Raw genomic sequence first — 12,451 nt, forward strand, 5'->3', positions numbered from 1 at the left:
GTGATATTGATTGTTGTTATTGTTGTCGACTGTTTGATGCTGCTGTTGATGTTGATGCTGCTGCTGCTGCTGCTGCTGCTGATGATGTTGCTGGTGCTGTTGCTGGTGCTGGTGCTGGTGCTGGTGCTGGTGCTGGTGCTGCTGCTGCTGATGTTGTTGTTGTTGTTGTTGTTGTTGTTGTTGTTGCTGCTGCTGCTGTTGCTGATGGTGTTGCTGTTGTGCTGTAGAACACGCTGACATGCGTCTGTCGGTGAATTGGTCAGGGTATGGTGGATAGGAGAAGTTAAGATGGGCCATGTCCATTGAATATTTGCGCTTGAAGGAAGGGTTAGTCAGGGTTCCGGAAGGGGAGAGAGCCGGTGTCAAGGGTGGCGACAATACTTGGTCTGAATCTGAGCCGTGAGCACACGCTGTTGGGTACAACAAGGGGCGTGAGTTGGATAACTCTTCAAAGCAATAGTTGGCGGCACTCATTGTCATGTAATAAAAAGGCAAATCAAATCAAATCAAAGCAAAGCAAATTAAATCAAATTAAATAATAATAAAATGAATCAAATAAACTGTATGTATGTATATATTTTATATATATATAAATTAATATTAATATTTTAAAAATAAAAATTAAAATAAAAATTGAAAAAAATTAAAAAGAAAAGAAAAAGATTGGAAAATGAAAAGGTGTGGGGTCAGTAAAAGGGGAAAATTTTGCCCAAGCTATATAAACAAAATCTGAGGCCTGCTTTTGATACACGCACGCACGTTCATATTTTTTTTATGTATTTACTTACGATATATTTATATATATATATACATATACATATATATACATATACGTATACATATACATATACATATACATATATATACATGTACATATACAGATATATATATATATATACAGATATTTCAATAAGCTTTTTTTTATTCTTTCTTTCTTTGTCAACGTTGTCGATCAAAGGACAAGCAATGTGCAAGATACCCAAAAGAGGATATATTGATTAAAAGGAGTTGAAGACTTCTGCATAAGATCGATTTCAAACAAATCCATCTTTAGAACTCATTGAGTTTAGCCAACTCCCCAAGTCTACAACAGCTAATAGCTAATAGCTAATAGCTAATGGTTAATAGTTAATGGCCAATGACTAATAGTTAACAGCAATATATACTTTTTTTCTTTTTTCTTTTTTTTTGACTTGCTTTGCTTTATGTTTTTATTATATCAATTTACACAGCCATATATCTATATATCTATACACACACACATATATATATATATATATAATTTATCTATATAATCTATATATTCTTTAGACCCCCCCCCCTTTACAAAGAGAGAGAGAGAGAGAAAGAAAGAAAGAAAGAAAAAAGAAAACATAGAATAGAAATGCTCTTCGTCGTCATTTTTAATCACGTTTTCCTACTTTCATAATGGTCGGCTTCAACACAGACATCACCATGGTTATAGATTCCTTTTTAACAAAATTAATCAGTAAAGTCAGCAAGTCAAACCAGTCAGTTAATCAACCAGTCAGCCAGCCAGTCAGTCAGTCAGTGATTTAGTTAAAGCTGCAAAATAAATAAGAAAATCATGTCTTGTTTACCTCTAACCGAACTGCACGCGTTCCACTCTGGGCATTGGGATCAATGAACATATCAAACATTTCGGTCGCATCTTCTCCCGCAACCTTGAGATCTTCGTCGGCCTCAATAGCCTCCTGCAGACCTCCCATTGGGCCTCCAAATGCAACCAAAAGATGTCTTTTTTTTGTTATATATGTGTCAATCAATTATCCTTATTTCGTTTCCCCTTCTTTTATATAATTATATAAAGATTTGTGCTTCTTTTCTTTCCAAAAAGAAAAAGAAGCGCCAATGGGATTTTTGATAGAATTTCCCCTTACCTAAACTCTTTGGGTCCAGAAACGCCATACATGTCTTTGGCTGAACGGTCACTAACACCTACCATATAATCATAGCCATCCTAATATGTATAGATGTATATTTATTTAGTATTAAATATCAATCTATCATTTAATATGATTAATATGATTAATTGTAATAATTACCTCGTAGGGACTCTCTGTCATAACTCTGGAAATTGAAGAGGCTAGGCGGATAGAGTATCCCCAATAGAGACCCATCTTTTCACGAGGAGCTTTTGGACTGACAACCTTAGCTGGCAGTGGCTTCTGACCCTTTCTTGTTTCCATGGCAGCAATTGGGGATCCCAATTCAACAGTGACACGGACACCTGGCTGGATCGCCTTGTCGATCCTGACGCGACGAAACAATCCCACGTCGACAAGTGTACCGTCTTCCTTGTTAGACATCAATGTCACACCTTCGCGGTATCGGGTCTGTTCATGCATGCCGGGATGGTGCGGCACATCCAGGGGTGGCAAAAGACCTTTTTTTATTATTATTATAATTGGATTATATATATATATATATATAAAGAAGAAGAAGAAGACCTTTTTTAGAATATTTCTTTTTTTGGGTTGAATAAAATAGCTATCCATGTACTAAATTATACAAGTATAAAGTGTATACCAACACAAAAGGGGGGGTGAAAGAAATGATTGAAATAAAACAAGAAGAAAATAAAGAGAATATTATATGCGTCAACCCGTGCCATTGTTGGACTCTTATTATTATTTATTATCATTTTGCCTTTCAATCACCCCATTGTGTCCCAAACTGCTGTAATCTCTTTACTCTTCTTCTTCTTCTTCCTTTATTTCATTCTTTATTTCTTTATCTATATTTCTCTCTCTCGCTCTCTCTATTTTCCCTCCCTCTTTTTTTTGTATGTCTAATTCCCTGAAGCCCCCCCTCCCGCCCTTTAATCCCCCCCCCCCCCCCCCCCTTTTGTACGTTATTTTTGGTTAATAGCAACACCAAGGAGTATCATCATTATTATTATAAAAGTCAAGTTTTAGACAAGAAAAAAGAAAGATTCTCTTTGCCCACCACCACCACCACCACCACCCCCCTTCATTTCCCTTTACTTTTCTTTATCCTTTCTTTCTTGTTCTCAAACACTATATAAATAATTTGTGTCCAAAGCATTATTTCTTTACCTGCAAATTTAAGGTCTGGGCTGAGTGGTACAAGTGCCTTGCGAAGATATCTGTCACAAATCAAAATAGATTTAATATAAATATATATTTGATTATTTAAATATATACATTTGTGCTTTAGATCCCCACAAATTATGTCAATCAATTTAAATTTAAATAATACAGATATTATATATATATATGTTGACTTACTGTGGTGTCTCCATATATTGAAATACGCGCGCCAAAAATAAATTAGGATCAACCTTGTGGTGTGCCTTTTGGATCTTGTCTTGATAAATGATGATTTCATCAACGTTGAATATAACAAGGCTTCTGGCAATCTACTATTCATCAATTTTGTTTTCCATAATAAATAAATATATAAATAAATAAATATAAATTTATATATATATGTATAAAAATGCTTGCCTGTCCTGCAAGAATTGTCTTCATTTCCAGTGTAGGTGCTCCATCAATAATACTCGAAGGAATTGCGAGACTGACAGTGTAAGACCGTGGTGTACCTTTGGCCACCGTGGTTACTTGTTGATGATGAGTTGGTTCATGAGTCGTCTTTTGATATTTTCCGGGACGTTCACGATCGTAATCCGGTCCAGATAAGAACTGGTTATCGAATGACTTTACTGTTCTACGCTTCAGGCATCAAATGAATAAAGGTGTACGATTAGTAATTATAACATTAAAACAGATTTATATTCAACTACATTTATGTATGTGCTTTTGTGCGTTTAAACTTTTTATTATTATTATTATTATTAAAAAATTACTTTATTTTTAATAGTAATAAGAAGAATATGAGTATGAAGCTCATTGAATTGCATTGCTCACTTTGGGTTGTGTATTAGCCATGTCAAATACTTGCAAAAAATAATAATAGAAATGCAAAAACGCTAAAAATATAAAGAACCGTTCATTTTTTTTTCAATATTTGACAGTCACTGCTATACTGAATTTCATTTCGTTTCGTTTCGTTTCGTTTAAAGAAGATCACACTAATGCTTACTTAAGTTTCCTTTTCTTCTCTCTCTTACCATTATTTCACAAGTGGTAACGATGATACAATACATTCTCCCCTCAGGATATTTTGCAAAATAATGAGAAAAAAATGCAATCCCTCTGGTTCCCTTTCCCTTTCCTCTCCTCTCCTCTTCATTCTCCTCAAAAATCTCCCTTCTAACCTTTTTCTCTGTTTGAATTTAGGTAATGCATTCGCCTCACGGATGTAGCACACGCACATACAAAAAAAACACATATTAATGTTTCCTGGGATTTCTTAGTTGTAAAGAAATAAGAGTTTGATTTGAGAGCTTCCTTGGATCTCTACCAAGTTAATTTTATTTTACTTGCATATTTAATAGAAAGTGAATAAATTAATAATAATAAACTAACAAAACCCCCAGTCATGATGTCCTACTTTTCTCACAGTAATAGAAACTCGCTATTCCCTGTACACCTGCGGTTCCCTATCTTACTTTATTTTATATTTCTCTAAAAAAGAAAAGCAACATGACATGAATCAATTAGTCAATTAAATTGTCTGTAAGGTTAGGTTAAAGAAGTCCTTTATATATATATTTACCTTTTTGATCTCTTGATATATACATATACATGTTTGTGTGTATGTCTGCATTCGACTTTCTTTTTTTTATACAAAACCGAACTTGATCACAAGGTAGATACAATGATTTGGCTTGCTAAATATCTTTAAATCCAAAAGAATTTATAATTGCAATTGGTTTGAAATCAACTTGGTTGTGTTAACCTTGCTGAGTATCATGCCTTTTTGTGCTGCATTTAATTTTCTTTCTTTCTTTTATCAAAAATAATGATAATAATACATTTTATTTGCATTATACCATGATACATACATATTGTAATTAAGTTTATGCTTTACTTTGGTAAGTAACTCTTTATTTTTTAAGAAAAAAATTAATCATTTATCTAATTGTGCTATTGCTTGATTTTAACCATGTGTGTATTCAAGATTTTCTTACAAGATTTTATCCAATGCTACTATTGTGCTATTCACTAATCTTTCATACTTTTCATCAAGTCTCTTATAATTTTGATCAATTAAATCAAAATATCTTTCATGTACAAACAGTAAAGCGTTGTTTACTTTATCTTTTGTAGATGAATTTCCCATGATTGAAATATCTGGATAAGTATTTCTAGTACTCTTGTAACTGGTGTTATGTGGTTTATGAGAATCATGCGATGAACTTGATTGATTTACAGAGAACGGCTTGAAAGAATCGGTTTGAAAAGACCTTTCGATAGGGTTGGGGCGGGATGAAGTTTTTGCTGCACTCTCTGTGTTGGACTAGTTTGAGTTTTGTCTTTTTCCTGGTGTTGATTGTATAGCTGTTTTTGCTCTGGACTCGGGTGTACTATCTTTATTGGTTTTTTAAAAATCTCATAGTCTTCCATAGACTCATCATCTTCAGATTTACAAACAAGCCCTTCATAATATCCGATAATCCTGGTAGGCTCCCAGTTGCTCGATGACTCGCTTGGGGTAAAGTATCCCTTCTTATATATCTCTTTTTTTTTATCAGTATCCTTTTCAGATGATCTTGTATATTTAAAGTCCTGGATCTTTTTTTCTAAAAAAAAAGATAGGTTTATACCAAAGTTATTTCTTCTGGACCTTTTTACTGTTCTTTTGTGAGAGCTGCTTTCATTAGGTACATACCTGTAAGTGTTTTCTTTGCATGCGTAAAAACTAAAAAAAAAAAAAAGAGAGAGCTTATCGAGACCATAATCGATACAATATATAAAAATCGATTAATATGCTTGGACATCGAATATATATATATATATTGCGAAATTCAATGGTTGATAAGAATTGTTCATAGTTAGATCATACCACTTGCTTAATTCTATATTTACAGTCAAATTCTGATATATTGATGCCAATAAAATAAAAAGGCAGCTACCGTATCTCATTATATCGAGCACACGGTGTACTCTTGAAACATAGTTATTTTTTAAAGGATATTTTGCTTATTATTTTGAAATACCATAATAAGAATTATAAGCTTCATATATATACCGAACATTAACATACTTATAGAACTATATTGCTTCGAAAAATATAAATATCATTATTATTTTGATAACGCTTTGTACTAGATGGCTACAAAACCTGCCCATGCGCACGGTGTGAATAATCTTTTAGGACATAATCTTTTAATGTCCGACATTCAAAAACATCGTTTAAAGGTGTAAATATCGATATTGTCATTTTTTCATCTGTTTATATCTCCATCGATATTGGTTTGTTGCTAGTCAAACAAGCACTGAAAGCCATGGATCACTTTGTTGAACAACTTTGCCTAGTAGCAAAAAACACAAATTTTCGATTTTTTTTTAGGTGTATACTCTGAGGGAACTTTTGGATCGAACATGCTTAAGTGGTGTAAATATCTAAAATATTATTAGTAAATTGTTTTTTTAGAGTGAGAAAATGGGATATTTTGCTCAATGTTTGAGCAATCAATGTCAAACAACGTTTAAATGATACATCCTAGTGTACTCAACCAGGTTGCTTATATATAAAAAGTAGCTTGACTTAACCAATATAGATTTACAGCTGAATTTCAAGATTTGATTTGCCTTTTTGATCAAAATGCCTTTTTTTATTACACTTTTCATTTCACCGGTAAATTCAATAATATTCAATGTGCATTTATATCATATAAACCAACCTAACTAACCTTTGAACGATCCGGGCACTATTATAACCTCCAATTGAGACACAATACGATCTCGAAGCTCATAAAAATCAGATCCGTTTATTCTGACCATCGCATATACAAACTCTTTTTGTACTTAAAATATTTTTGAATAATTATATTCTAAGGATTTGTGAATGCTATTACTACAATATGAGATTCATTCAGTGTGTATATGTATTCTCTTGGATCTTTGTGCTTTGAAAGTCTGCGAATGTCCATACGGTAATATAAACCAAAATACTTTCCTGAAAAATATAATAAACCCCGACGTTCGAACGGCTTGGAGAGATCGAGGCTCAAGAAAGAAAATAATCATCAAGCGTGTAAAACAGATATCTTGGCATAGCGATTTCCTTCTAAAAGCCTTTACTAAATCCTATAAAATAAAAGCAACCCTTTTTAAAAGACCTTTCTCTTGTGTTTTGCTGTATCTTGTATTGTTCAATATTAAAAAGTATACATACTTTTTGGTATCATATATAAAGCTTTAGATATTATTCTTGTAATAGTCAAAACTCTTTTATATTTCTAAGAAATCAATCAGATATCGACTGTACATATATATACCAAGTACTTTCAAGACTTTAACAATTTTTAAACGCGTGTGCATTCTGGTTTTTACCCTAAAAACTCTTGCTTTCTATCATGAGTGGCTGTTAAAAGGATGCGCGAATCAACATCGGACGTCAGGCTGAATGAGAAAACTAGGGAATTGATCTTTAATGCGCAATGTTCTGACAAACTCATTTCTGCAAAGACATGATGAGAGTTATATATAAGCTAATGAGCTATTCGCATGAGCAGAATTGTAATTTCTGATGGTAAATAAGGTTTCGCATCGTTGTCGCTCGTCTTTTTCTGTTTTTTGCGTCCTTTTTTGTTTACTTTTTGCTTTTTTTCCATAGTCTTTAGCTCTAGTAGTCACATGCATATGAAAATAGTCACGCATCTTTCCCCTTAATTTCTTTAAGGGGCACACGTCAGCGATGAAAGGATGCAAGAGATGCGTAAAGTAGATGGAAGACTCCATTTACTTTGGTCCTCTTCACCGAAAAGGAACTCGTGAAACTCAACTCCGTTAAAGTAGTTCAAGTGACGATTGACGTTCTTTCAAAAAAAAAGTGTGTGCGTGTGTTAGGTACCACCACACTCGTCTGTAATATTTCTTTCTGGAATTGGTTTGAGTTTAATAAAGAAGTGCAGTATGATTGTACTGAAGTTCTGACGATATTCTATAGAGTTAGAAATTTCAAGAGAAACGAGAGGTTTGTAACGAGTCTTAAAAGAAAGAAATAAAGGTGCGCCGGTTTATATCAGAGAAAAACTAATACTTTGTGCATCGAGGATAAAAAAGTATGGGAATTGTATAATACAAATATACATATTAGGTCCAATAAATTAGTTGAAATAAAAGAGTGGAATCCTGTGATAGTCGCTGCTTAAAGCTCCGGATCCTTAATAACACCCGTGTGTGGATATAGAGGAAATAGCATTGGTGCTATGTCCCAGAAACACAAAGGTACCTTTGAGTTTATGGATTTATATATAATGCACTGCTCATTCATATAAATAACTCTTTTACTCTCTTTTTTTTAGAGAAATATACTGTGTGAAGTATTAATGTTACAACTTTAATAATTAATAATTAATAATTAATAAATAGAATAAGACCATACGGTACCAAGGCTGCAAAATTGCACACAAAATACAGAATCATATCAATGATCACCATAAGATCTATAGTATTTTGAGAGTACTCTTTACTAAATCGTTACAAAGTCTGTCATTAAACACTCGTCAGCACCTAAAAGTTTGGCGTTCCAAATATATCGAACCCTAAAAATTATCAGGATCGCAAAATAAAGAAATCGAAGCTACCAATTGTTTTTATTTGTATGTTAACATTCAAGAAAGAATAACCAGAGAGAATAAATGTTGGTTAATTTGGTATTTGGCTTATAATTTCCTAGGTGGCGGCAAGAACCTTGGTGCTTTAAAAATATACTGTTCAGGCGACCCAGAAATGAATTGCAGTGTTCCTTTTTTCTGGTGTTATGACCTTCAATTGTTGGAAAAATATGATAATATGGAGTTTTTTTTATGCTCTTCAAAACTTGTGAATGGCAGCCTTTTGCACAATATTATTTGTGTAGGCTGTGGATAGTGTTTTAAAAGCCTTTATTACGTATTGACTTGCTTCTGGCTGTATTTTTTTTTTTGGATATTCACAAATTGACAAATTGTATTCAGTATAAGCTTTGAGAGTAATCTTACATTTCCCCGTATTATGTGGTAGTGATAGTAGTTAAAATAAAACAACAAGAAAGAACTGCTAGTAACAGTAATAATTTTGTAATAGAAGAAGAGTATGACATGAGCGAGATAAATAAAGAGAAGTAGTTCTTGTAAGATTAGGGGAGAAGTAGGTGAAGAAACCTACTTGGCTCGGTTTGCTTTACTCTTTGTTGATAGGACTATTGCAGCAATACCACACACATTTATATATATATACAAATATGCACATGCATATCCAGCTTTGGAGATTTATAATTATACTAAAAATAAAAAAGACAAAACAAACACGATTAGATTGACATTTTTATGCGCTCATAACAGCAATATTAGTAAATACGCTCATGGTTTGAATATTCAAGTGGTCCATGTGGACCCTTTGCTGACTCTACCAGCTCAGTTATTTCCAACAACAAAAAGGGAAATATTATTTTTCTTTTATATCTGTCATGCAGTCTTGTGGATCCATAGTAGGTTTTAGACTGAGTGTATGGTTTTGAGCCAAAATAGATGTGTGGGTCAGATTACCAGAAAGGCACTTGTACACACATTAAAATTGGCTAAACCATCATGCCAGATAACTACAATGTGTGGCAGTATACACTAAGTAGTGCGTAGTGTGTGTGGTGAGTGTTCACTATATTCTTGACAATTAAAAGAGAATGATAATAATAATAATAACGGATAAATGGTAACACTCATTATTCTCCTTCTATTAAATACATGCGGACAAAGTCTTACCCTTGAAATTTTTGCAAGAATAAATAATTTTCGTATTGTATTATTAGTATTATTGGTCTCCACACACACATACACACACTAAAGCCTATACTTATACTCTAACCACTATAGGTACAACATTTGGTTGCCTTTCTGCCTATCTGTATCTTTGCCTTTGATAATATAAGAAACTTATAATAGAGTGCGCACCAACCAACACACTGTGATTTTTTGGCAGATATTGGGTTAGTCTATATATTATATATATATAGATAGATAGATAGCTGTGGGCCACTGATCAAAAGCGACGGCAGATTGTGCGTAAACTTGATCTTCTATAAAGACTCTAGCTTGGATAGGTATTTATGATCTATACATTAGACGTGATTAATTGCTTTGTTTGTTTGTTTATTTGCTTACTTGCTACTCTTGTTTTGAAACTTAAAAGCTATTCTTATTTTACTGTACTTGGTACAGATGTTAAACTTTTATCTCTTTCTTATTTCTCTTCTTTTAGTAAGGAGACATGGATTAATGTAATATAGTAACAGATGAGTTATGATGAGTATTTTAGGCGTAAAGTTTAAGCTGATCAAGGTTTGCTTTCTTTTACTTTTGGTTGATTCTCTAACCAACTCAAATACACATACATTTAATCAAATGCTGTAGATAGGCTTGTGAGCAACTGTTGACGATATTCTTCTTGATCTAAAACAAAATGAAATATAAAGATAGAGGCACAGGCACAGGAGCAGGCACAGGAGCAGGCACAGGAGCAGGCACAGATATATCTCTGTATTATAATAATGGCTTTCATAATTATTTCAACTACAATTTGCATATGTGATTTCTATAGCTGTATTCATATGTGGCTTTGGTAAGTTTGATGTCTAGAGCTTAAGTATTCTTTCTATAAAGAATTCCCATATATTTATTTTAAGAACACAAATGGTTACATCTAGTGTCACCTTGTCCTCACAGCAAAGTGACGTATCCTGTTGAGGAGGAGAGCCAATTAATAAATATATATTAATATTATTAATATATTTATATTTATATTTATATATATATTTATATTAAAGTAAAATAAAATAAAATACAGAAACCATAGGGAAGAGAACAAAGGTTAAAAAAAGGGTTTCTCTCGTTTGAACTCTAGCATATCCGCCTCTTTCTCTACTAAAGAATTTTTTCTTAGAAAAAAAAAGAAATGGCAAGTCCAACCTACCTTACCTTACCTTACTCTTCCCCCATCCCAAGTCAAATACTTCTTCTATTGAGATGACCACTCTTCCTTGTCTGAATGTTAACCACAAGAACTCTTCATATAAAAAGAGAAATAAAAATATTAACTAACCAACCAAAACTCCTTTACCCCAGGCTGACCAACTTACCGAGGAACAAATTGCTGAATTCAAGGAGGCGTTCTCCTTATTCGATAAGGATGGAGATGGCACCATCACCACCAAGGAACTCGGTACCGTCATGCGTTCTCTCAATCTCAACCCTACTGAAGCCGAACTTCAGGATATGGTAAGCTCCCTTTTATTATTATAATAATAGGAAGTCAAGTCAAATCAAGTCGAGCCAAGACATTACTATTAGCGCTCAATTTTAAAGAGATGATGATAATAATAACAATATATATTTACTTGTTTATATTTTTGGTTTAGGTCAATGAGGTCGACAGTGATGGCAACGGAACTATCGATTTCAGCGAGTTCTTGACCATGCTCGCTAGGTAAGCTCTTTAAACACATTTAATACACGCGTACACGTATATACACATCTAGATAATTATTCTTTTTACTAACCCACTTTTCTTTTATGATATTTTCTTATAGAAAGATGAAGGACACTGACTCCCAGGAAGAGATCCAGGAGGCCTTCAAGGTGTTTGACAAGGATGGCAACGGTTACATCTCTGCTGCCGAACTTCGTCATGTCATGACTTCTCTTGGTAAATACATTTATACATATATACATATATATATATAAGTCTAAAGAACATTGTGTGTATTAACCTGTTACTGTTTATTTTAATAGGTGAGAAGTTGACTGAAGAAGAAGTCGATGAGATGATTCGTGAGGCTGATGTTGACGGTGATGGTCAGATCAACTATGAAGAGTTTGTCAAGATGATGGTAAGTTTTCTTTATCTTTTTGTTTTGCTTTTTTGACAGCAAGTACAAAATACATCTTGTAACTGAACTAATATGTTCTTTTGTGTGTGTGTGTGTCTGTAGATGTCAAAGTAAACCATTTTTTTTAACAAAAAAAAATGAAAGGAATATGTTCTTGTGTGCGCGTCTAAATTTTTTGTCTGTGTATGTTTTTGCGTGTGCATGTACGTATTTGTGTGTTTTTGTTGTTTGTTTGTGTTTGTGTTTGTGTTTGTGTGTCTACCTCTTCTTCTTTAAATCGAATTCTTTCTCTTCATTTTTTTTCTACCAAGATATCAAATAAATTTCTTTTAAAAACATACAGATATAACTTTACGTGTATGTGTTTGTGGGTATATATATATATATAAGTATTTAACTTGGAAAATGCTTCCATTTAAGCGGTAAAGAAGTGTCTAAATATATAATATTTAAACAGAGGCAATGGAAAAAA

General features: G+C 33.1%; 3 protein-coding genes across 3 annotated transcripts; 1 reads left to right on the plus strand and 2 right to left on the minus strand.

Moving 5' to 3' along the window:
* Nucleotides 1–1,586: 1,586 nt before the first annotated feature.
* On the minus strand, nt 1,587–3,403 carry PHYBLDRAFT_112446 (hypothetical protein; the record flags this gene model as incomplete). Its single annotated transcript, XM_018428284.1, has 5 exons — nt 1,587–1,758; nt 1,902–1,981; nt 2,067–2,407; nt 3,081–3,130; nt 3,273–3,403. Coding segments are annotated over 5 exons (774 nt in total), but the record flags the coding sequence as incomplete, so codon positions are not given.
* A 1,912-nt stretch (nt 3,404–5,315) lies between these two features.
* On the minus strand, nt 5,316–6,330 carry PHYBLDRAFT_168063 (hypothetical protein; the record flags this gene model as incomplete). Its single annotated transcript, XM_018435788.1, has 4 exons — nt 5,316–5,689; nt 5,779–5,808; nt 6,107–6,161; nt 6,232–6,330. The coding sequence occupies 4 exons, from the start codon at nt 6,328–6,330 to the stop codon at nt 5,316–5,318; spliced, it is 558 nt and encodes a 185-aa protein (XP_018291667.1).
* A 4,643-nt stretch (nt 6,331–10,973) lies between these two features.
* On the plus strand, nt 10,974–12,330 carry Cam1 (calmodulin). Its single transcript, XM_018440211.1, has 6 exons — nt 10,974–11,048; nt 11,216–11,368; nt 11,509–11,576; nt 11,680–11,795; nt 11,882–11,979; nt 12,082–12,330. Exons 1-6 carry the CDS (start codon nt 11,046–11,048, stop codon nt 12,091–12,093), a joined length of 450 nt encoding a protein of 149 aa, XP_018291668.1. The 5' UTR covers nt 10,974–11,045; the 3' UTR covers nt 12,094–12,330.
* Nucleotides 12,331–12,451: the final 121 nt, after the last annotated feature.

The sequence above is a fragment of the Phycomyces blakesleeanus genome, assembly GCF_001638985.1.
Source record: "Phycomyces blakesleeanus NRRL 1555(-) unplaced genomic scaffold PHYBLscaffold_10, whole genome shotgun sequence".
NCBI classification, from domain to species: domain Eukaryota; kingdom Fungi; phylum Mucoromycota; class Mucoromycetes; order Mucorales; family Phycomycetaceae; genus Phycomyces; species Phycomyces blakesleeanus.

Excerpts from the sequence above, each read along its gene's own strand:
- Cam1 (XM_018440211.1), top strand. Across the intron at positions 11,369-11,508 it reads AAGCCGAACTTCAGGATATG|GTCAATGAGGTCGACAGTGA; the intron begins GTAAGCTCCCTT and ends TTTTTGGTTTAG. Across the intron at positions 11,796-11,881 it reads TCATGTCATGACTTCTCTTG|GTGAGAAGTTGACTGAAGAA; the intron begins GTAAATACATTT and ends TTATTTTAATAG.